Genomic DNA, 26,050 nt, shown 5'->3' on the forward strand with positions numbered 1-26,050 from the left:
CCACTAACTCAATGGTCTTTTCTTCTCTGGATGAGATTCTTTTGAGAATTAAAGAAAGAACTTTTATTTTCTGGGACATATCTTTTTTTTAAGTTTATCTATTTTTAGTACGCTCTACACCCAATGGTGGGACTTGAACTCATAACCCGAGATCAGGAGTTTCATGCTTTTTCACCTGAGCTGGCCAGGTGCTACATTTCTGTAGCATATTTTATTTTTTATTCTTTTTTTTAAAAGATTTTATTTATTTATTTATTCATGAGACACACAGAGAGAGACAGAGACATAGACAGAGGAGAAGCAGACTCCCTGCTGGGAGTCCAGTGTGGGACCCGGTCCTAGGACCCTGGGATGACGACGCCTTGAGCCAAAGGCAGAAGTTCAGCCACTGAGCCACCCAGGTACCCCTCTGGGGCATATTTTAAAAGCTTCATGTATCATATCATTTGTAATCAAATGTTCAAGTTATTTGGATTTTTTAGGTAATTTTTGTTTAGTTACTGAGACTTATGCTCTGTAGGTTTATGGGTTTATTATTATTGTTGCACTCCTAAGTACTATTGAATGTCTTTAGCCATTTAGGATTTTTAATAATAGAGAAGCTTCATAAATTAATTTGTTTGATAATGATAGAGTAGCTTTTATTTCTCACTAAGAATTTCTAGGTAGTTTGGCCTTGTGGAAACATCTACTTTAAAAGAAAGTTCAATGGAAAAAAAAAGTTTAGTAGAATCCATTGATAATTTCATATCTTCCAAAACTTAAACTGTGCCCAGAGAAGAAAATCATTACATTTTACTCCTGGCCGTCCCAGTAGCATTAAGGGGAAAAAACCTAATCTTAAATATGTTATTTTCCATTTGCTGGATAATTCTAATATGCAGACCCATGTTTTACTTCTTCGGTTAATATTTTCTCCTTATCAAAAAGCTATCTGTAGCATGTTTCTGCTTCTCTACCTTTGATGCTCCCCCTTGGAGCTCTTCATTTTTGTTCTTTCAAGACCTCTTTCCATGATACAGTAATTCTCATTCCCTTCTCTTAGTTCTAATAACCTGGATATTAAAAGTACTACATAAAGTATACTTTTGGTTCATAAAGCATCCTCCAAAAAAAAAAAAAAGACTTTCAAAGTAGAATCTTATACTAGTAGCTCCATTTCATGCTTTCTTTTCCTTCTTTCTAATAGGAAAAACAAAAACAAAAACAAAAACAGAATGAAAATTGTACTGGTGCAGCCTGAACTGAGTGTTGGGGAGATTTTGGTCTAGTCTTGGCTTTGTTGCTGACTGGCTACTTCACTATGGGCCAGTACTCATGGAATCTTCCTGAGCTTGAGTGTTCTCTTCTATCCAATGAAGGATACTGGGTTGCATCTCTGTAACTTCATGTATAGTTTATAGCTCTAAAATTCCAGACCTTTGTATATGCTGGCATAGTCAGTCAGTTGTGGCCAGAAGAGCTACTTTGATTCATACTATCTTCTTGAAATTCTGTGTGAGTGCCTATCATAGAGTAGAATTCAGGTGTAGCTTCCTGCTTTTTCTTTCAGTCCAAGGCAGACTATATTTTATATGATCTTTGGTCTCAGAAAGGTGGAGAGGTGACAGTTCACTGTGTAGGTGATTCAACATTGAGTGAGGTGGACATAGCACTTTCATGTAAGATTCTTGAAGATTAAGATAATTTTGAATACTTTATAATACTTAAAATCTTTATTTCCTCAAGAATTCACGTGTCATTTTTGGTGATGTCATTAGTCCCCAAGAGACTGTACTGCTGGAGAGAATGTGTGGTGGGAGTTTTCCATGTGTTGGCAGTGGGAAGAAACATACTCATACCAGTCTACACTCTAGGGCTTCTGTACAGGACTTGCTACAATTACTATTGGTTAGTTAAATGTAAATGTGATATTATTATTTTCATTTTGTCTCCTTAATTACAATAATTCTTCCAACTGAGGACCATCATGTCTGTCTTTCCCTATTTTACTCCCACAGCTTCACTGTGCTATGTAGTATTTGTTGAGTGTGAGTAGTTGAGAACTGATTGCTTTAGAAATAGCTGTTCTAAATATAATACTTTCTAAGGTATATTCCTTGACCAAAGTTGGAGTTCTGTGGTAATTTATCTCTTTCTGACTGATGGATTGCTGAATGACAGACCCAAGGTACCTAGCACACCACTGATAAAGCTCATAAGAAGACCTATGTTTGAAGTTTCAACCTAATTCATTAATATGCTGCTGCCATCTACATTAAGTTCTCTAGCCCAAACTTTTGTCCTTATATGATTGAAAATAAATGAATAATAATTGAAAATAAATAATAATAAATAATTGGATGGCTAATACACTTCTAAAAATAACATGTCTAAAATGGAGCTTCTGATCTACCTGCCTCAGATCTGTTCCTCCTGCAGAGTTCCCCACCACAACGAGCAACTCCATTCTTCTAGTTGCTCGAGCCCAAAACATTGGCATCTTCCTTGACTTCTTTCTCTACCCTCATTACTTGATCCATTGGCAAACCCTATTTGTTTTACCCTCAAAGATATTCAGATATTCAGAATCTCACCACACCTCACATTCAGTACTGCCACAACCCAGATGCAAGCCACCATTATTTCTCATCTAGATTATTTTAAATACTTCCTAATTAGTCTGTATCTCTGCATCTGCCCTTACCTACCTCATGAACAATCTACCACGATCTCGTTGATCATCTACTTTTCTCCCTTTTGTTCACTCGCTGGCCAGTCATGCTTCTGTGCCAGGGACATTGCACTTGCTGTTCCCTCTGTCTGAAATGCTTTCCTTGCTACACTCCCCGGTTTCTCCATGGTTCATTTTCTCACCCCCTCAGGTCTTTATTCAAATATTACTTTCTCAGTGGCTGCCCCATCTAAAATTGAAACCGTCCCCCAATACTATCTAACCCCCATCCTTCATTATGTTTTCCTTGACACTTATCATCATTTATTTATTTATTTTATTTCTTTATTTATTCATAGACACACAGAGAGAGGCAGAGACATAGGCAGAGGGAGAAGTAGGTTCCCTGTGGGGAGCCTGATGTGAGGCTCAATTCCCAGGACCCTGGGATCACGCTCTGAGCCAAAGGCAGACACTCAACCACTGAGCCACCCAGGTGCTTCAACACTTATCATCATTTAGCATATTGCATATCTTGTTATTTTCTCTTTCCAATAAAATTAAAGTTCCATGAGGGCAGAAAGTTTTGGCTGTTTTATTCATCACTATGTCTCTAGTGCCTTCAACTACCGGGCATACTGTCCACAGTCAAGAAGTATGTGTTAAGAGAATTAGCTCCACCTAAATCCTGTTGGGAAGTTGGAAGGTGATTGTGCCTCCAGAAATGATTCATAGTTTTACTAATCTCTAGTTCCTGCAACGTACCCTGCTTAAGAACGTTTTTGCAGTAATTTCTGATTGCCACTTATGATATCCATTTTCTAGAGATGATAGGATTTTTTCTGCCATTAAAAATTCTCAAACCTATCAAACTAATAAAAGTTTAATACTTAGAAGGGATTGATTTTATAAATGAAAATGTGCAATGAATATTTTTCTGGCTAACTTATAAAATTGAGATCTTTGGTTTTTTTGTGAAAACCCCGATTCATAGACTGTTTTATTCCACAGAGAACTAATCCACTAGACTTCTCCAGCTATAGTTTCTACTGTGAGCCCACAGCCCCACAGGACACAATACCACCCCTTTTAATATTCTATACATTTTAGGTAGCTAATGATTTGATTTGACCAAAAATATCCTACATTGATTCTCAACATTACTGCAGCTTCAGTTTTAGTTAGGAAGTTCGGGTTATGCTCTGTCTCAAAAAATAGAGAATGGTTTCAGTAGTAGGAAAAATATCCCAATTTAAGTCTTGGAAGGCACAGTAGTCATGTAAAACTATGAACAAGGGAAGTCTTTATTTATATGAAGTTTGAAGTTCAGCCAACTCCACCACCACCACCCCTTTTTTCCACATCTTTCCCTTGCTTTTCCCCTTTCCTAAAAATTAGAACTTTTAATTTTTATTGGCTCTTCCAACATAAAGCACACATTGAAGACTGGGCAAAGGATAGGATGATTAGACCTGAGAAATGTATATGATCAGTGGAATGCAGAGAATACTCTTTCTTTAGAGAGTATTCCTGAGTGTTAGGTAAGTACTGACATTCAGTAATACAGCAGTGATCACAGTGGAGAATTTGGTATTAATGAAGAAGTCTATGCTCTTTGTTAAGAATTTCTAGGTGGCTAGGCATTAGCTGACAGGTTCATGACACAAACTAGTGAAAGAATAAGTCATGGTCCAGCTTTGGTGTCGGCCCAAAGCCAGGATCAAGGGCTACTGCTCTTCCCTACCACCCTAAGCTCTTTATTTCTTTGAGACAGCGCTGTCTCTGCAAAAATGGTTATTGGCTCTCTGTCTTCCTTCAGTGAATATTCAGATGGCTAATGTCGGATTTCGCTGTTATAAGAATATATGTTAAAGGTCAGTCCAGTGTGATTCAGTTTTTTGTTGCCAAACCTGGGTAAAAAGGACCGTCACAAGTTCCAACAAAACAAGGAGCCAACAAAGGAAAAGGGCATTGATGTTTTACTTCTAGCAGGACAGCACAAATGAGCACCCATCTGTGTTTCTGCTTGGCAGACTGACCCAGCCTACCTCTGGAAAACCTGATTACAGGGCATGACCATCAAGCACAGACATGCATACTTACCCTGGGGATTTGGAGAGAGATTGTCCTTTCCCCAATCTACACCAACTTCTCTGTCTTTTCTCTGCTAGATTACTTTGGGACATTCCATTTCAGAACAAGTTTATTTCTTCTGTAAGAAAAAGGCTAAAGGAAATGGAATCTAATCATCTACATAATTACACGTAGTTACATATACTGCTTTGCAGTAGCTTTCACAGTTGATCTAGAAATCTAAGAGTTCTTTTTAAAAACATAATTTATCCCAGATACACACTAGCATTGGCTTCTTTTAGGTAATGAGGCACTTACTAGTTAGCAAGAAATATATTACTTTAATCTTATATAGTTAGGTTATATTCTAGGGCAAAAGTCATGTCTATTTTCCACTGTAAAATTGGTATGTTTTTAAGTTAGAGGTCTTGTCTTTTTAAAATTATATTTAATCATATGATTGGAAAGTTGCAAAATTCAGTGATTCCCAGTGGGCCTTCTATTTCTTTAATAAACGAGAAAAATGCTGTTTGGTTGGCAGTCACTCAAGGTGCATTAAACTGAGCATGCTGTATTCTTCTTCGTTTAAGACCTTGAAATAAATAAACTTTACCTAATAAACTCTTCTTCCAAGGTTACAACAGTTTTGTAATTGCAAGCATTTAAAAACTAACTTCTGAAATTAATTTTCTTGTAACATGTGGAGTACCAAGACAAAAGGAAAAGTAGGAAACTTATTGCAAATATATTGTTATTCACAGTCACTATAAAGGGTAGATAGTAGCTTATATAGAATGTTTTTACAGTAAAAATGTCTATTTTTTTTATAAAGTGTAATTACAAGGTTTTAAGGCACCTTAACAAATTCATTGGCACTTGGGTAGGCTGAACTTTGGTACCTTTGCCTTAGCCTTTTCTTTAATGGGTTCTGATTTGAATTGAGTAATTTTCAGGTTTTTTTCAAATTTGTCCTTGATATGTGATGAGTTAGACATAGCATGTGTAGTTTCTGGAATGAAACTGCATGCAAACAATCTGTAAGTGGGAAACCCACATAAAACTTTATGTCTGAAAGCATACGTTGGAAGCATACTCCGTTCCTTGAACAATCAGAGCAATACATTTTAAAGGAATTTAATAGTCATTATCCCAGAGTTTCCCTTATGCTGTTAGCTGTGCTATGATATGACATCATCACAACAGTCAATATTTACTAACCTCAGAGTGAAAAAGATGCTAAACTGAAGTATGAGATAATACTTATCCCTTAGGAATGTAGATTCTAAGGAACTTGCTAGCTTGCTAGTTTTGAGATTTTACATTTTCATTCCTTTATGATTAAATCTTGACCTAAAGGACTGGTGTATGCCAGGAGGGTGAGTAATGCTATTCCATAAATCCAAGCTGGTTGGGATTTATGATTTCTAAATATACTGTTAAAACCTCTTTAAAATCATATTTAAGTCTAGTCAGCTTACCTACAATGCAAACTGTGGAGAGGAATGAAGCTAAAGATTGGTCACAAAAGAATGTAGTCATTTTGCTCCTTTTTGTTTTTTAAAGATCTGTTTACTTATTTGGAAGAGGGCGCCCACACACATGAATGAGGGGATGGCAGAGGGAGTGGGAGAGAAGCAGACTTTCCCCCTGAGCCTGGTGACTCAGGGCTGGATCTCACAAACCTGAGATCATGACCTGAGCTGAAACCTGAAGTCGTACGCTTAACCAACTGAGTCACCAGGTGTTTTTTTTTTTTTTTAAAGAAAATTTTATTAAACTTACATAGTTTGGACAATTGAGAAAGATGGCAGAAAAGACCCATTCTCACATATGGATGTATTTGGTAGTACAGATTTATGGCAACTGACAGGAAGGGGGTCTCATTGAGTAGAATTAAGAAGGAAGTGAAGGCTGTATAAAACACTCCCATTTACTGAGTTTCTAGCTGGCCTTTGTTATTTATCTTGGGTTTAATTTATATCCTATGATCTAAGATTTATCTCTCAGCTAATAAGACTTCTCTCAAGAATCAAGACAAGGAGTCACTACACTAGAGATAACATCCTTATATGTAATCCTGAAATGGTTTTATATGCTATAGAAGCTTTTAATATACTAGAGTCTTATCTTGAGTAATAAATTATGACATCAAATGTAAATGTGACTGACTGTAATGTACATCTGAAATTAGTAGGATATAATTAATTATTAATTAATTATACATCAGTTATACTTCAGTAAAAATACTCTTCAAAAATTATTTTAAGTTTTTATTTTAATTCCAGTTAACACACAGTGTTATATTAATTTCAGGTGTACAATATAGTGATTCAACACTCCATATAACTCCTAGTGCTCATCATGACAAGTGCACTCCTTAGTCCTCATCACCTATTTCACCTATTCCCCAAATCCCAATTTTTGAAATAGTTTAAAATTATTTTTAAAATACATGATTTATGTAACAGTTATCAACAAACATAGTTAGAGATTGTGTGAGCAAGCCTGAAAAGATAATATACCTAAAGTTAACCAATGTAATATACACTGTAAAATGATTACTCTTGAAATAACCCCAGTCACCGTTTATCTTTTTGGCAAATCCATAGGATTCTTTAAGAGTATGACGTAAAATTGTTATTTTTCTGCCCTTTCGTTCTATTTCTGTGGAACTAATAGCAACCAAAGGGAAGAACTATTCATTTAATTACACACACACTCATGTGAATATTAAGGGTCTTTTATTCTCTCTTGGAATGTTTCACAACTACTTTTATAGGCAGACATGAGGTCCAGTTCTGAAGTTTTAGAATTTTGGTGGTGATGTGGGCTTTTTAACTTGTGAGGAAAATATGTAAAAATCTCCACTGTTTACATTTTGGGGGGATACAGAGGAAAGGAAGAGGGTCTGGGAGTTGAGGGTGAGATTGGAGAGAAGGTTACCATTGACATGTGGGAGCCCTTCCCGAGAGGAGTGCATACTGAGTTTCTGGATATGGCTAAACACTTCTGGATCACATGGGTATTGGGCTTGATTAAAATTCTAAAGTTTCTTTGACTCTGTGGCTGATCTTTTGATCTGCGTTCACTCTTGGTTCTACTAATGTGTTTTCTTGCCTCCTCTGGGGGTGGTGAGCAGTCTATAAATAATACCTTATGTAGAGCTTCCTCTGATCTCTGCCCTTTGTTCTCTTCTTTAGTGAGCTAGGTGAGCGTTTAGCTTTTTCTAGGAAAACATTTTTCAATTATTAAACCTTTGAGTGAAGAATGTAGGAAAACAATTTTTTAACCCCCTCTGTATCTTTTTCAATATCTTTCAGAAGATTTGAAGTGAGAGAAAGAAGCATTTTTTTCTTTGGGTCATAATGAATAGCAAAATGGTGATGCTTTTGGGTTCTCCTTTACCAGTGTAGAGAGAGTCTGTATGAGCAATACATGGGATACAAAGACTGTCAAATGTGTTTTGTTTTCATTTCCATTAAACTTTTAAAAAGTTGCAGTATATTGGGAAGTTATTGGAGTATCTGGAAGTCTTAGAAAGAAGGAGTTATGAAATTGGTTTGTTTATTCCATTGTTAAGGTTGATAGGAGATCTGTTATTGGAATCGATGTGTTGTTCCCTGAACTTGTGTATTTTTAAATGCATGTGGAGTGAGACTTGAAGGGTAAAGCTCCCATTAGAATCTCAGTGAGAATGGAACATGTGTCATCTGAGAAATACAAGCCGCACATGCTGGCCTTCTTTAAGTGTTGAAGGGAAATTTTATATTCATCCAAACACTTCATGCACCATGTTTTTCAAATAATTAAGATAAATATTGGTTTATAACTGATATTTCAACTTATATAAACTTGCCTTGTGAAGTCACAACAGAATTCTCACAATGGTGGTTATTTTTACACAGTGTGGGCTTTCATGGAGAATTTTGAAATGCACATTTTTCCTATGTTATTTTAAAAATTTAGCAAAATAATCATTCTTCAGGATTTCATGGTTACATATAGACAGATAAAAAACCAAGAATCCTTTGGATCATTTTGGTTTATTTTCTTTCTCTCTAACACCAGGGGAAGGAGAGTCTAGTGACTCTGTTTGGTGTATTTATAAAGGTAATGCAATTAATGATATAATAAGCTTTTAAGACTCCACCAAATGAGACATTTTGGGAGTGCTGGTGGGGGTGGAGATGGAGGGGTTGATGTAGCTATTTCCAGAGGAGGTTGGAATACTTTTAATTGCTGTTCACTAATCTCATGTTCCTAGGTGGATTAAGTTTGAAGAAAAAGTGGAACAGGGTGGGGAAAGATGGAGCAAGCCCCACGTGGCCACATTGTCCCTTCACAGCTTATTTGAGCTAAGGACATGTATGGAGAAAGGATCCATCATGCTTGACAGGGAGGCTTCTTCTCTCCCACAGTTGGTGGGTAAGTATGTTGTTTTAAGTTTTTATCATTTCTTTAGCTACCTGTCTGTGGGTCTCCATTAATGCAGATAACTTCTAGTGTAAAAAGAGTTGAATATTCTACATTTATTTTTGCTCTTTTTTATATTACAAAAATAGTAACATTTTTCTCAGAAGATTTGGAAAATACAAATATTGAGAAGAAAGTGAAAAAAATCTTCCATCATACTTTCATAGCCATTGGTACCATTGTGGCATGTTTCCATCCAACTTTTGTTTCTCAGTCTTCCCTCTCATGCTTTTAATTTTTCATGTTATTTTTTTAGTGGGATCATAATGTGTATACGTACAGAGTTGCATTCACTTCTACCTTGTAAGGTGAATATTTTTAATATAGGCTTCCCCCCTGCATCCTTGTTTATTTTAAACTGGAGATCTGGGGACTCGATTTCTAGAACTCTGACCTTGGACATTTGCACTAACCTTTTCTGGTCCTTACTTTCATCATCTGTAAAATAGGGGGCTTAAGTCCTATCTAAACAGGAAAATCATCTAGTTGCTGGGTTGGGGCTGATTTTGTAAGTGGAAGTCAAAATGCTTTAACTGTATGTCAGAAAGGTTGTGTGGGACAAGAGGCTGGCACACCCTGGTGGGCTAGTGACTGATCATGTCACATGATGATGCTGATCATCAATCTACAACCATCACCAAGTCACGGAACCTCAAGGTGCAGGGCAGCATTGGTATCTTTGGTAATTAGTGTTGGTTAGTGAATGTGAGTGTACCATATTGAATATCTGGGACACACATTACTACATTCCGAACAGGAGTATTGTTTTCATTTTCTAACAAAAGCCTGGCCTGAACTGCCTTATTACCCTTTGGATCTAGATGTGCTAAAGATCATGTTTTTCTCAAAAAGGAGTATAGGGGCTCTGTTTGGCTTTCCTAGGAAAATTCATGATCTAGATGACCGCTGGACCTGTATGGATGACCACACTTTCCCCAGGGCTCTGCAGGGTACCACATTTGGGATTGTGGGGAAGAAGTGGTGGATTGCAGCCCTGTAGAAAGTGACCAGTGACAATTCTTGTGTAATTTCAGGTTAACTACAAAATTTCTTTGGAAATCTATAGTCAAAAGGCTTACCTATGGCATCTGTATTTGTTTGTTTTAATTGACAGTGGGAAAGCTATAGCATGTGTATGGAAGAAAAGACTAGTTGTCGAATGAGGCATGTATCTTACTGATGTGTATGTATCAGATTCTTCTTCAGAGAACTGGTTAGTTCCATTTGCAAAGAAGTCCCATACATTTCATGAACTTGAGGTGTTTAAAGTATCAGTGGAGAAGGGGTAAGGGCTAATGTGAAGATACTGGATGGACAGAATTAACTAGTTCATGCAATAATTATTCAGCAGTGGTGCATGAGCTTCTGCGATGTGCCAGTCATTGGAATTAGGTTTGCAAATCGGTCACTTTGTAGATGGGATAAGTTACAAATCCACATCCACATGGTGGGAAGATAATGTAGGAAATAATCTCTATGTAGAATTTTTCATATTTGACAAGGCAAGTTAGCTGAAAATGGATATATTATTGTGGGAAAATGGATATATTATTGTGGGAAGATCAGCCCATCTCCAAAGACAGAAGCAAACAGAAGGGATAGTTTTCTGGGTGATTTGTTTTATTGCAAGGGAGTTTGTTATTAAAAAGAAAAATCGTGGTTACAAAAAATCTGTCCAGTTTTGGAGTGAGAATTGCAATTTCTGTGTGTTCCGACTTTAAGAACTAATCTGGAGCAAAGATGTCTGAAATTAGACAAATTGAAAAAACAAGTCAGAACGCATGAATGCTGAGTAAAATGGAAGTTAAACTTGTGACTGGGCAAGATATAGGCAATCTCAGGGGAGTATATGTATTGTGGCTTAAGGGTCACTAGAAAGGTTCCAATATTAAGAAAGAAGAACTTGGGCTTTTCTGTAAAACTGTCTTTGGGATCTTTAGTATCAGAAAGAGCCATCTTAAGGAGTTTCTGCTCATCAGCAATTGGCTAGTCTTTTCCATTCTCTAGAAGACAGAATCCCACTTTATATTGGAGCTTTGTTAGCCAATGGCCAGAGAAAGAGGTTCTGGTATTCACTAGATTTAAGAAAGGTTTATTAAGTGTGTTAAATTCTCACTTTAATGTTCCATTACTTTTTATTATCAGTTGTGGACTTTTTTCTCTAACCATTCCTATTTACTTTTAAAAATGTCATTATATTTTAAAATTAGATACCTAACCAGGTCACTTGGAAGTGCTGTCACTCTCATTCTAGAGCTGATAATACATAAAAACAATTCAAGGCAAAAAACACACATTAGAAGCAGAAAGAGGAAGGAAGGATGGAGGGAAGGAAGGAAAGAAAGAAGGGAAGGAGGGAGGGAGGAAAGGGATCAGATTTGCAGGAATGGAGAGAGTATGTTTGAAAGAGTATAACTGAAAAAAATATTTAAAAATCCTCAAAGAATCAAAACCTTACAGAGGATTAAAACACATGAAGGCCAAAAAAAAAAAAGCGCGCCCTAATTTCATTTTATTTTTTTTAATTTTTTTTTAATTTTTTTAATTTATTTATGATAGTTACAGAGAGAGAGAGAGAGGCAGAGACACAGGCAGAGGGAGAAGCAGGCTCCATGCACCGGGAGCCCGATGTGGGATTCAATCCCGGGTCTCCAGGATCGCGCCCTGGGCCAAAGGCAGGCGCCAAACTGCTGCGCCACCCAGGGATCCCCCTAATTTCATTTTAAATGACAGAAATGGCACAGTGACTTGAAGGGTTGTGGTCATTATTTATTTAGTTATTTAAAAATCCTTTTCTAGCAGAGGCTGAAGTGGTTGTTTTGTTTTGCATCATGCCAATAATTCAGAGTTGAGAATTATGTACAGCTACATCTCTAAGGTGCATCTACCCTCCACCCCATTCTTATCTCCACAAAAGAGAAGAGAAATAAATAATAGTGGGTGTGATCATACAAACAAACAATAGCGTGATTTGTATCTTCCTTGCAGTGCACCTGCTCCTCCTGCTCCGTGGCCTGTCTCTGAGAGGCGGCCTCCGTCTGCAGGTGCAGACTGTCACCACGTGATTGCTTAAGCAGGTGCTACCTCTCATCTTTACACGCAGCTTTCAGCCTGATCCTGATTCTCCTTGGGGCGTCTCCATGTTTTCTTTATGAAGAACCCCTTTTGAATGTTAATAAAAAATTTTATCTTTAAAGCAACTAAAGGATAAAACAATATTTTCATGGATTATTTTAATAGCTTGATTATTACTGTCATTGTTATAATCCTACAATTAAAGAATGTCATTCCTACATGGAGGCAAGTGCATGAGAATTTTCCTGCCCTCCTAAATTAAAAGAAATTATAAGCCACCTCAGGTATTTTATTATGATGGTGAATGGGTTAGGAAAGCGTAGCTCTATTTTTGGAGTTCTCATTTTTATATTTAAAGGCATTCCTGAGCTGTGCATGTTGGCAGATGTGTTAGTCATGTTGTTTCTTGCTTTTAACACCTTTTATATTTTCAAAATGGCTATGTATTTATTTTTTATCACAAAACTAATGAACATTCATTTTTAAATAATCCAGAAAAATAGAACACACAAAAATAAAAATGCCACCATTTACAGTTACCCTCCCAGCAGTTTTTCTGCACATCTCTATTTACACATATGAAATTTATTTTACAAGTGGGATCATACTATATATAACACTTTAATCTGCCCTTCTTAACTTAAAAACGTGAATTTCTTTCCATGTGATTAAACATAATTGCACATGTCATTTTAATGGCTGCAAAAATATTTAGTAATCTATTACTGAGCATTTAAGTTGCCTTTCTAATGGTGAAATATTCAAAGAGTTTGAACATATTAAAGGGTTTTATGTCATTTGCCAAAGGGCTTCAAGTAAGGTTGTACTAGTTATGGCTGCCATGATCAGTCTGTGGGGTTCCCTGTGGCACCCATCCTTCACATCAATGTGGATTGCTCTTTTACATTTTGCTACTTTGATAGGTTTCAAAATCTCACAATTGGTGACATTTATATAGATTTACTTAAATTGCCCTTGTTAGTCCTGAACAAGTCCTGAAGTTTAATATTTCTTGGGCCTTGTATTTCTTTTAAAAATGTTTCTCACTTTTGATCATTTTTTGGTTGCATTCTCCATTCTTTTGGTTTGCAGAAGCTCTGGATATAGCAACAAAATAATATATTTTTTTGGTCCAGAGCTTCCTTTTTTAAATAAAGAGAAATACTGTATGATATGGAAAAAGATATGAATTATGTGTTGGAAAACCTGGTTTTACTTAGTGGGGGGTTGTTAGGCTACCTCGGAGGGCAAGTCACCTCTTTTGTCTTTTGCCCTCTCTTTTCCCATCTGTACAACAAGAGGTTGCAAACTTGGTGTTTCCTGAGGTTTCTTTCAGCTCTGCTCTTATCTACAGTTGGCACATTCTCTCCCGATTGGTAGTGTTTGTGGAATTTTGAACACTGAAGGCTTAATTTCAGTGTAGCTGTGAAATGTTACTGCCCCCACTTTCCTTGAAAGGTTTTGTAGTTTGTGCTTAAAAAGATCGCTGTAATGTGGGCCGTTTTATGGAAACTTAATGAAGGGCATAAGCCACACAGATGTCTTAACCTGTTCTAACCGGTGATTTCCAGGCATTAGTAACAGAGGGTCGGCTGTGTGTATGTACAGATAGGTTTGAGATTACAAGGGAAGGCAAGTGTAGAGGGAGGCCCTGCCAGGAAGGATAGATAAGAAACACTTTAATCCACAGCCCTGGAATTATAGTAGGAGCTTGATAACATGTGCCTCAGATATGCTGGGGCTGTTTGTTTATTTTTATGGTTCTTCTGTAAAATGGACCTTCCACATTGAATAAGACTTCAAGGGAAAGTAGAGTTGCACCTAATTATTTTACTGTGGAACAGATCAGTAATTATAGGATCAGTTCTGAGAGTTTCACTGAGAAGGGTTTGTGCAGTTAAAAACATTCAGAGCTAAAGGCCACTCTCAAACCAAAACATTCCTATGGGAGAAACTCTTCCTGCCTTGCCCAAGCTCCCCCACCAAGTGGCCCAGTGTTATGTGACATTTATAGCATCTGTGTTAGACATGGGATGGAAAATCCTGGGTTCAGCCTCTGCGTGGCTCCCAAGTAGTTGCTTGTATACTACGTAAGTTGTCAGTTTCTAGCTATAGGCTGTAGGGCAGGTTCTGCGAGTGCTTGTGATTAAGATGGTCTTCTGGGAGGCACAGTTGTGACCCAGCAGAGACCCTAGAACATTTGTAACTTCTTTTAGGAGATGTTGTTATCCTACCAGTTCCCATCACTTTTTTTTGGTCAGACTTCTGCAAGAGAAGAACTTTTGTTCCCATCTCCACTTAAAAAAAAAAAAAAGATTTATTTATTTACTTATTTATTTATTTATTTGTGAGAGAGACCCTGTGGGTACAAGCAGGGAGATGGGCAACAGGAGAGGGTGAGAATCCCAAGCAGACTCCACGCTAGCACTGGACCCTGATGCAGGGCTTGATCCCAGGACCCTGAGATCATGACCTGAGCTGAAATCAAGAGTTGGACACTTAACCGCTGAGCCACCCAGGTGCCCCTCTCATTTCCACTTTTGTATACTGGGAAGTTTACCCAAGGGGAGAATGTTGAGGTGCGCTAGATGCACTCATATACCTGAAAAGGTAGGCGTGGGATCCACTCATTGTTCTGGTTCTGTGCAGGGGGTGAAAGCTCCACCTGTGTACAGTGGATGAAGTAATCTCCTGCCTTGTATAGTTTCTGTTATGATTTGGCCAGAACTCTATTCTGGACAGAGGAAATGTCGACCTGTTATGTGATGTTAGAGAAGGATGCACCAGGCTACATTTATGCCATTCTGCTGACATGCTGGACTTGGGAGCAAGAGGATTTCTTCTTTTGGAGTAAAACTTGTCCTTTAGCAGAGTCACCCATGGAGCAGTTTCTATTAAACACAGTTATCTTTTTTCAATTAAAGCCATTCTAAAAACAAGAACTAATAGAAATGACAACTTTTTGTAGTAAGACTGAAATTTTATATAAAATTCTGGTCACTTTATATTTTAAAATGATTACTGGAATATATTGAAAAGGCTTTTGTTGGATCCAAAGAATAGCCTCCCTTTTTAGAAAAGATGAAGGCATAGTTTTGTACGTTAGTGTTTCTTTCATTGGATTTATTGGTGTTCAAATAACCTGATATGGGCAACAGTATTGTTTTCCTTTGTCCTATTTTAAGGAAAATATATCATTACAGAGGATTGGGAAATCATCTAAAAAATTAATAATGTCATTATATTAAATTTTGCATATCTCTTCAAGTTTTTTTATATAATTTATATTTCTGGCATACTTGCTATGATAGAGCACATGAAATTTTTCTAATCTTTTTTTTTACTTAATTGAAAAAATGTAAATTACTGACTTACTGTATTACTCATAGAAGAATGTGATTAATGTGAATTCACTATTAACTGGTATTGGATAAAAGAGGACAAGATGATTCTTCCTCTCCAAACATATAAATTCATAGTGAAATATTTATCTCTCTCTCATTAACACCAGGATCTTTGTGTCCTGTATCTTTATCCTTCATACCAAGGGGAAAGTTGAAAATCTGGGGAAATAGCATATTGATAGTAAGTTTGAAGGTGATGTCCGTAAAATGAGAGTAAAAAATTAACGTTGTGATCTTATAACTTAGTTTTGCTTTTTGTTTTTGTTTTGCTTGTTTTTGTATCAGAGATGATTGTTGACCATCAGATTGAGACAGGCCTATTGAAACCTGACCTTAAGGATAAGGTGACCTACACTTTGCTCCGGAGGCACCGGCATCAAACCAAGAAATCTAACCTTCGATCCCTGGCTGACATTGGGAAGACAGTCTCCAGTGCAAGTAGGATGTTTACCAACCCTGATAATGGTAATGCAGGGCCAAACAGCTGCCCCGCTCTCTTTCCTGTCTTACTCACCTTTACTCCATCTCACATCATCTGTTGTTTTTACCCCCTCCATATTTCTTCTTCCTCAAGTTCATATGCCACAGCCATTTCCTACTGACACTTTTACCCAGTTGGGCAGGTTTGCAGTCCTGTTGGAAAGATTTCAGCAGTTACTAAGGCTGCAGATGCCAAGATGCCTTGCTTGCTCCATATACGTCTATTCTGATTGACTGAGATGGTTTGGTAATGTCACTATGATGAAACAACTGAATATTTCAGAGGAGTCATCAAATTTGTTTTTTGAGTATATCAAGGAAAATACTTTTGACTTGGGGATTGTGTAAGAATACGGAGGATAGACTAAGATAGGATAAAAAGCTCTGAATTCTAGTATCATAGAGTATTTGCTGGGTATGGGAGATGGTGTCTACTCTATAAATGACTATTTATCCAAGTAAGGCTCAGTATTACATTTATTACTTAATAAAGTCTAGGCCTACAAAAAGAAAGAAAAAGAATCATCTACTCTTTTGTTATATAAAAATGATGGTTTGATGTGAGAATAATTATTCAAGGTGGTATACTACCCCATTATTTAGTAATAGGAAAGGCACCGTGTCTTATTTATGCTTTGTTGCATTTAGCAGAGTTTTCTGTAAAGTATCTATCTTTTGTATCATTGTCTTTATTTCAAATAAATTTCATGGCTGCCTATAATCTGAGAAGGGAGAAGCTAATTTCCAGGAAGAATGGAAAATGAAAGCATGACGGGAAGTGTTGCTAAGCACCGGGCTGGTAGAACCGGGTCTCTCTCATCCCACCCTGGTCTTTTTTAGTACAAGAGAAATGAGTAGGTAAGGGAGCATCAAATTCGTTGCCTTCATCTGTACTTTCAGAATAGCATAAAAATATTTTGCTGTGGAAAAAGTGGACTGAATGAATTGTATAAACTGAATTCTAACTTGGTCACTCCGTTTCTGGGAATTGAATTTTCTGACTTGATATTAAAACGAATGGTTGGCTCAAAGAGAGCATACTGTTAGCAAATTTTCTCTGGTGTATTTTTGAACCATTCCATTATTGTAGTTTCTTAATGAGTCGTTAAGTAGCACCAAATGAAAAGTTCAGTTTTATTGAATGACTTCTACATTGATTTAACTGCTACCATAATTTTTTTAAAAAGCAAAACAATTTATAAATAAATACTTAAAATAGAAGTGCTCCTTATGAAAAACATTCACAAAAAGAAGAATCTAATCTAGAATATTCCTACTACAGTTTGATGGTTCTATCATTACTTGTCATATTGCTGCTGATGGGAAATGTTTTATTTCTTGTATATGTCCTTTGTTTCCTTTTTGTTTTTTCAATTGTATTTTTGAAGGGCTTAATGGCTGGAAATGTTATGGGATGAAGAGTGGGTTACAACTGATGTCACAAATACTTCATTTTAAAAGCAGTCCCTGTTCTTTAAATTAGGGCAACTAAAGTAAAAATCTGACTTTTATGTTTTTTTTTTTAAGGTTTTATTTATTTGAGAGAGAAAGGGAATGAGGGAGGGGGAGGGGAAAGGGGAAGAGGGAAGGAAAGAGAGAGAGAGAGAAGCAGACTCCCCGCTGAGCAGGAAGCCTGATATGGGGCTCTATCCCAGGACCCTGAGATCATGGCCTGAGCCTAAGGCAGATGCTTGACCAACTGAGCCACCCAGGTGTCCCTTTTATGTTTTATTTTTTATCCTCTTCTTCATTTAAATGAAATTCCATGATTTGGAGATTAATTTTTTTTATCATGAAGTTGGTACTTATTGTTAAAGAAGCAAGACACTGCATTGTTTTCAAACATTGCTATGTTTGCAAAGAGAAGCGGAGTGGAAATGGCAGCGTAAGGGTGCCTTCTACCAGTTTGGTCTGAGCTTTGTTTTCATGAAGTGCCAGGCAAAGTAGAAATTAAGAACAGATGGATCTTGTAGGCCAGTACTTTGTGCTTTAGGAGAAAGTATTTGGATGTGGAATACAACTGATAAGTTGACATCATCCAGCATTCAATCTTTTATCCTATCAGTAGATCTTTGTACTTCAGAGCAAAGTTGAAATTGCCTTTGTCATTCACCTTTCACTTGTGAAATGTTATATATGCTGGGCAGAAAGCAAGTAGGGAGGGCAGTCAGTTCTTCCTTTCCAGCTCTTCAGCTGATCAGCTTACACCCTGAAGCGTGGAATATGATTAGGCCTTATTAAACATGTTATTATTGGCCTTTGTGTTACTTAACTCCTTTTAATTATCCAAAGGTGAGATTTGACTTTGAGAGATTCTATAGTAATGCCTTTCACGTACCTCTAAGGTATGTTCTTATAAATTATCAGATGGCAAATTTTTGTTTCTTTTAAAGACACTTTTTCTTACCTTGCAAGTTTACACAGTTACCTCGATATGTTAGGGTTTAATTACTTGATATCTTTAACAACTATGAAATGTTCTTAGAATAAATTTCTAAGACAAAGAATTATATAATTGTGGCTACTATTTTAATAAATGAGAATCTTCTATCTATTGTTGGAGCTAGATTCTAACACTGTATCTGCATGTAAAATCTAGATAAACCTCAGCCACTTTAATATTCCAGTATAGGCTAGAGATTAGACATTGCTTGCTTTAGTTATGATAACAACAGTGCAATTAATAGCTGAAATTATGGAGATACTTTAGGATTGGGATTTTTTTCATTTCCCAGTGGTGTGCTGGAGCTACTTCTATTTATGCACAAGAGCCAATCAGGAATTTTGCAAGCCAGCTGTTTAAACACAGCTACTATTAAAAATTAAATTATGTATACATACAATTAAATAGTGATATTAAAAACAAAGATAATTACTCAAAATTCATCATTTCCTACTTATTTTATTGCAGTGTACTGGAGTTTATACTCTTCAGGTTATCTATTGTGTATATATGGTGGAAATACTATAAATTGGTATGGAGTCACATCTTCCCAACTCTGTATTCAGTGACTTCATTTTGGTAGCTTAAAATAAGCTGTGGTGGTAGCATTTGCACCATCGAAATCAGTGAATTCAAATCAGGACTTGATTTATTGTTGCATCATTTGTTTATAGGCTTTAAAAGTGATGGAGAAAATGCTAATAATGCAGATTAAATTTAAGTGTACAGTGTCTATGGCCATTGTGTAGTCAGTTTGAGCTCTTAACAAATTACCATACACTGGGTGGCTTAAACAATAAGCGTTTATTTCACATAGTTCTGGAGGCTGGGGAATCCAAGATCAAGGTGCCACAGATTTGGTTCTTGGTAAGGGCCCTCTTCCTAGCTTGTAGATGGTTGTTTTCATTGTATCTTTTACATGGCAGAGGGAGCTCGATCATCGTTCTCCTCTGTCTTTTCATAAGAGCATTAATCCCATTCAGGAAGGCTCTGCCCTCATGATCTAATTTCCTCTCAAAGGCCCCATCTCCTCCTATCATATTGGGTGGAAGGGTTAGGATTTCAACATATGAATATTGGGAGGATAGAAACATTCAATCCTTAACAGCTTTTAAAATGTGAAAAGCAGAAAGAATCCATCCAGTAAATACCTGGCCAGTATTCAAAAATTATTATCCAGTTTTAGCAGAGGAGTCACCACATCATTGAGGAATGAGTGAAGTCTGACATATGTCTTCATTGTTTCACTTTTGTCCTACTTGTTAACATATATGATAATGGATGTTCAACATGGGTGTTGCAACTATGTTTGGTTTCCAGTTGCAACAACAAGTTGGCTACTGCCAGAGGAGTTTGGTAAAAATTAACAAAAGCATTCTATGAGAATCAACTGACTACATGCAATATACAACAGAGTATTATATGTTTTCTTATTATGTATATGTGTGCTGCCTGTCCTTTATATCAGTAAAATTTACTATGCACACACACACAAAAATGCTTTTTCTCTAGAGAGCTGGTCTTCTCAAACATTTATTATTAGCAGCATACCCATTAACAGCCCACCACTGTCTTTCCATAGCTAAAGATTAACTCCCGTTTTTTAGGGTTCTGATGTAGCTTTGGGTTCAAGATAATTTAGTGTTTTAAAAAAGAAAGGAAAAACATTTTTAATTGTAATAAATCAGGAAAGAATCAGGCTAGCTTCCAAGATGTTAATTATGATGAAATTACGACTTGTCTGAGGCATCTGTGAATTTTGATAGACATGTCTGCCAGGTACTAAATTTTAGGCAAGTGATATAATTTCCCAATATATTAATTGAGGTGTTTCTGTGGAGTTAGTGTTAGGTTTCCATTTCCTCTGGTGTTAGATTTCCCTTCATCCACTCTTTTTCTTACTATTATTTTAGTTTAAGCCATATGAAATTGCCATTTTGTAGGTAAAATAAAGTTGACTGTCAGCAATTTCATAGAGTTCAACTTAATAATTTGGTTTGAGATATGTAGGTAATCTATATTATTGCAGTTTACCATGAAAGAATGACATGTAAACCTAGGAACTTTCCTTGGTAGTATTTAAAAATCAAGTAAGATATATTTCATTTGCTTTTTATTAGAAAGTAAAAACAAAGTTTATACTTAATTGGTATGTATTCAAAATATTTAGTAAGATGTTTATGACAAGGTTATCTGATAACTGTTTTAAAGAATCATGGTTTGTAGGATGATCTAAAAACATCATTTACCACTTAAATGGATAGTTTTGATATGTAGTGTCTAAGCTTATAAGAGATGAATGAGACCTGATTTAAGGACAAAGACCAACTAGGAACCTTAATTTGAAAACTCAGCTTGTACTACCTCTGTGGAAATTTGGGCAGTGCCATCATCAATTTGTCCCTGTTCTTTTTTCTCCCTGGCTTCTTCATTTTCTTACCCCTACACTATTATAGAAACTTTTTCCTTACCCTTCATTGTCTGTGAGTATGCATGCCCTTTATTTACTGCAGTGACTTTGGTTATCTAGTTAAGCCTAGACTATGAATGTCATTTTTTTCCCAATCCAATTTCATGACCCCATTTTTCTTTAGGTTTTTTTTTTTCAACAGAAAGTTAGAAATATAATTTAGTACTTAGTTTCCATGCCTGTAAAACAGAGATAAGGAAAATTAAATGAGATAATATATGTAAAATGGTGACTGGCATGTAGAAACGAAACAAATCACTCCACAAAACACAATTAAGGAGGAAAAATCTCATATTGAATAAGTGGTTTGTGGAATGATATTTGTTCTGTAGCTTATTATTTGGGGAGAGATTCAGGATACAGTACTGAGTTATTTCTTCTGCTCTTTGGTACTGGTAGCTAATACCAAATGGGATATGAGAGAGGAAGAAGCCCTTTCCCATCACAGCCCCTTACAAAGAGTCTTTCTCCCTCATTCATTTTACTCTTTGCTAAATGACTATCAGGGAAACCCTAAACCACACTGAGAACCCAAGAATATAGCTGCTCCGGCAGGTAGATGAGGCGTGAGGAGAGGTGTCACCTCCAGAGCCAGGGCAGCTGGTTCTTAGGCCTCACACTGCTTCCCCCATGTTTTTCCTGGTGCCCTGTAGCCTCTTCTGTATTGATAAGGACCCATGGCTTGTTCCTGATTGAGCCTCTGGGTTTTCTCTCCAGTTTGGCACTTTTTTTTTTTTTTTTTTCCTGTCAGATAAGAGAAATGGGACCTACTTGCTCCCATCACTTGTTGCCATCACTTACTTTCTCCCTGGATCCTCTTTTCATTGTTACCAGGCAGGATGCTACTTCCTCACTAGCTCTCACACTGCTTCTTCTGACATAAGCACACAACACCTTTAGATATTTTAAAAAGTGTAGTCTAGTGCTGTTACCTACAGTAGTATAGACTGTAGTTAGCAACATAGAACAAACAATGGAAAGAAATCAATTTTTTTTGTTAATAGTAATTCTAGGCTCCATTGAAATGTAAGTGGAATTAGCTAGGCTTTTGTTGCTTTGGATCTGATTTGAGATTAGGCATATTCAAGCTATTTGGTTTGGATGTTAGATCAAGCTGCCTAGATACTGGCACACAGTAGATCTGGCTGGGACCACCGCCAGGTTTGGCAGCTTTCTCAGTCCCTTTAGAAATTCTTAGCTTTTGTCTGGGTTTTGGATTCTGGTTTATCCCAATTGTTTCTGGCTGGGTTGTTCTACTTTGCAGCCTCCCCCTTCCCTGTTCCCTTGAATTCAGACCTGGTCCCTGAATCAATGGGTAGGGCAGGCGCTTCCCTGACTTCCCTCAGATGGTCTGCTCCTCTGAGGCAGGCCATCATGTTTCTCCAGTTCTGAGACGGATCAATCAACATTTTGTTTCTCAGGCTCACATCACCTTAAAATGAGAGTCCTCTTCCCAGGTGCCTTTCTGCATACAATCAGTTCTCTCCAAAATCCAACAGCACACATCCATCTGTTTTGTTCAGGGCTCTAATTCTGCGTTCATTTGCACAGCACAGATGAGTGTCCTGGCCAGAGCCCAGTGAATGATCAAGCTTTTCTCAGCCTTAGATTAAATGAACCAATCCATGGAAAGTTTCTAGAAAAGTGCCTCGATATTCCTTGATAATGGTAACTTACTAAAAGCAGTATTTCTAATTCATCTATCAGATACCACTCTTAGTTTCTTTCTCTTCCCTAGGCAGGTGACTGATCTTCCAGATTTATAATATTCAGATCTTTTAATAAAATAACACATTTTTTTCCCAATAGTCTTTGTCACCCAAGTATTTGGTAGTCTGTTCTGCTGTTTATGGTAATGAAGAGTCAGGCTTAAGGGATATAACACAAGTGTTTCATTTTTGGCTTTATAATCTTCTTGGACACATGGTGCCACCTTTTCTAAAGGCTTTGTTCTAGTCTTGGGCTAATATTTAGTAGTAGTGTGACTTTGAGCAATTTATATAATATCCTTGAACCTTGAATTTTTTTTATACCTGTAAATAACGATAGTAATATCTTACTCTAGTTATGCCATCAGGAGTAGATGAGATATTTTTGTGATAAGTATTTAAGAAGTATAATGTGAGATACCACTGTAAGGAATGGCTATTCAGAAATATTTAAAGGAGAAGATTTAATGCCTTTCATATTTAAAACCAAGGACAGAGACTCAATTCACCACCAGTATTTTGTATTCTGTTATTTTTTTGTGCCTCTCAATTTTTTTCTCCTACTCCTTCAAAAATGAAAACATTCTTGGAGTTTTACTTTTAATACTGTGCTTTCACTATCACCTTTAGAGATGCCAAATGATACCTAATGAAAAAAAATACCTAATGAGGTGTCACTTTTGGCTGTAGATTTTCAATTAGGTTATAAAGATTGATCAATATATCTGAGTAATGACAATTGTTATCTATCAATAAATAATATATAACAAGATGTTACCATGAAATAAACATATTTTTAAATTTTATTACTTGCCAGTCCACAGCCAGGGTTATAGATGGAGTAATGGAATGGAATAATTCTCTGTGTCATACCCTACTATACAGGGAAAAGTGATATACTTAAAGGGCCCTTAACTGATTTTCTGCTGCCACCCCTGGGTAATTGTCTTTCTGGAGATACTTGGTAGAGTCACTTTTGTGAAGTCCTATTTTCCCCAGCCTCATCTTTCTCTAAAGAGAAAGATCTGGGACCACATCCTGGTCTCTATAAAAGATAAATAGTAAAGGAGAGGGAAGGACAGGAAAGTGTGAAAAAGAAAGGAATGGGAAGAGGAGATGTGAACACTATGGACTTTGGGAAGACCCTGTCTTCCCAAAAGAAAAAAGAAGGAATAAAATTAATGTCTGCCAAGAATGATTAAGCATGCCTCACCTACTCAAGCCTAGTTTTGGTACAAATAGCAAAGGGCAAAAAGAAGATCTGTTCAGGTTTATGAACCCAATATCTTAAAAAGCACATTTTGATTTTCAAGTTGAATTAAATTAGGACATGGTTTCTGTCTTTGGTGTTTTCTAATACCTTACAGGATGCTGAGCAAAAGAAACATCATTCCATCATTGATATTAATGATAGTAGCAACAATAATATCTTCTATTAATTGAGCACTTATCATATACCAGGCATTGTCATCCATGATGTTTCTAATGTATATATCATTTCCATTTGCATATGAAAAGCCTGAGTTCAGAAATGTAAAATAATTTGCCTAAGCATAAAAAGATGGAGGAGCCTAGTATGTTTAATAACCATATGCTAATTAAACTGCAAAGGGTAATGAGCTTCTTCAACCATAATTATTTCCTACACATCAGTTGAGTCCACGTCTTTTATTTTGTGTAATCTTGTGATGTTGAGGAGATCTGGAAGTCAACCTATGTATTGGTTATATAGGCAGTTGTATAGGCAAGGTCGTATAGGAAGGAATACACTCCAAACTTGGCAGTTGGGTGTCTTTTTATTGGCTTTCCAAATGGAGATTTCTAGACAACATATTTCATAGGTTTACAGGTGAAATGCAGCTATCCTCTTGTGTTGAACTTTTTGACTAAATAATTGTGGAATGCATTATACATGCTCAGTGACTGCTTTTTAAAAGTTTTTATTAAAATTACAGTTAGTTCCCATATAGTGTAATATTAGTTTCCAGATGACTATCTGAACATCCAATATTGCAATCCTAAAAGAATGCTAAAACTTGAACATGAGTAGAATTTATTTTTTCTTAATAGGATTGTTAAGAATGCATTTTGCTAGAGAGATATTTTTGGTTTATATGCATGATTCAACTAGGGACACCTTCACTTGAGCAGATTGGGGTTGATGGTTTTGGACAAGTTGATCTCAAGGGTAATGTGAAGTCATTCAAAAAACTCACCACACTGTTTTCTACAGTCTAGATATTGGAAACTATCACTCTGAAATGTTTAGAGCTGTAGATCTTTAGATCTTTCCTCATCAAGTCACAATAATATTAACCAATTTCTACCTTGTTTATGCCTGGAGTCAGGCAAAAGTGATTTAGAAGAGAATGTGTAAGATGATAGCAAAGCCAAGTTGTTTATTTTGTAGCTTAAGTGCAGAAGAAGTACAATGGAAGCATTATCTGGGAAAGGCGTACGTACTATGTCATTATCATGGTATAATTATAGAAAGTTCGGCTCCAGCTTTGGGAAGGACTTTTCAAAATTGTATCCTTGAAAAATTTGTGCAGAGAAAAAAACATAACATGAAAGGGTTACAGAATTTGTATCTCTTCCTGCACAGAAGTCCACAGAGGGTCCAACAAATCAAAATGTTGGAATTTGCCAACATAAGTAATGGATGCTGTGAGCCTCCCAGTTTTCATGAGAGTAAGCAGCCAGATGGCTCCAATCAGCTTTGCTAAAACACAGGTGCCAAGTCTCTATGGGCAGTTTCATTTTTCATGCCTGTCTTTGGAGCCAGGTTCTTTGCTGGTGTGTGTGCCAGGCTTCATTCCACTGTCCCCTTGATGGTGCTGCTCAGCGTCATTGGAGGCTGTATCTGCAAAAAGGAGTTTCCAGCTTTCACTCCCCACAAATAACACACTGACACCTTGGGAGGAATAGAGGAAAGAGAAGATGTTGGAGAAAGTTAGTTATCAGCACCTGAGTTTTAGAGCAGCTGCTGCCCTCTTGTACACACTTTCCAGGTAAGCCCTGGTATCAGTGATAAAGTTTGGGTAGCTTCACACTGCTCAGAAGCTGAAGAATGTGGACGTTCCTTTGAGTTTACTTTGTACTTGTCACCTCTGTCAGTTCTTGTTGACCTGGAATTTCAGTCGATCCTTGCTCAGGCCTTGATAAATGGCTGGAGATGTCCCACATCTCTCATTTCCTTTAGCTAAGTCAGCTGGAATATTGACTCCTTAAGCAGATCACTCAGCTGTCAGAAGAAATAGGAGGTGAGAC

At 36.8% G+C, this 26,050-nt stretch overlaps 1 protein-coding gene across 7 annotated transcripts in view; it reads left to right on the forward strand.

The window, feature by feature from the left end:
* SLC4A4 (solute carrier family 4 member 4) overlaps positions 1–26,050 on the forward strand; it is a 343,745-nt gene that overhangs the window by 138,470 nt on the left and 179,225 nt on the right. For 6 of the 7 annotated variants that reach the window (XM_025435827.3, XM_025435826.3, XM_025435829.3 and 3 more), the window contains 2 exons: positions 8,991–9,151; positions 15,964–16,143. In XM_025435827.3, coding sequence (XP_025291612.1) covers positions 8,991–9,151; positions 15,964–16,143 — 341 coding nt within the window. The remainder of the gene's footprint in view (positions 1–8,990; positions 9,152–15,963; positions 16,144–26,050) is intronic. The other variant, XM_025435830.3, reaches the window with a different exon arrangement.

Source organism: Canis lupus, chromosome 13 (genome assembly GCF_003254725.2).
Source record: "Canis lupus dingo isolate Sandy chromosome 13, ASM325472v2, whole genome shotgun sequence".
Classification (NCBI taxonomy): domain Eukaryota; kingdom Metazoa; phylum Chordata; class Mammalia; order Carnivora; family Canidae; genus Canis; species Canis lupus.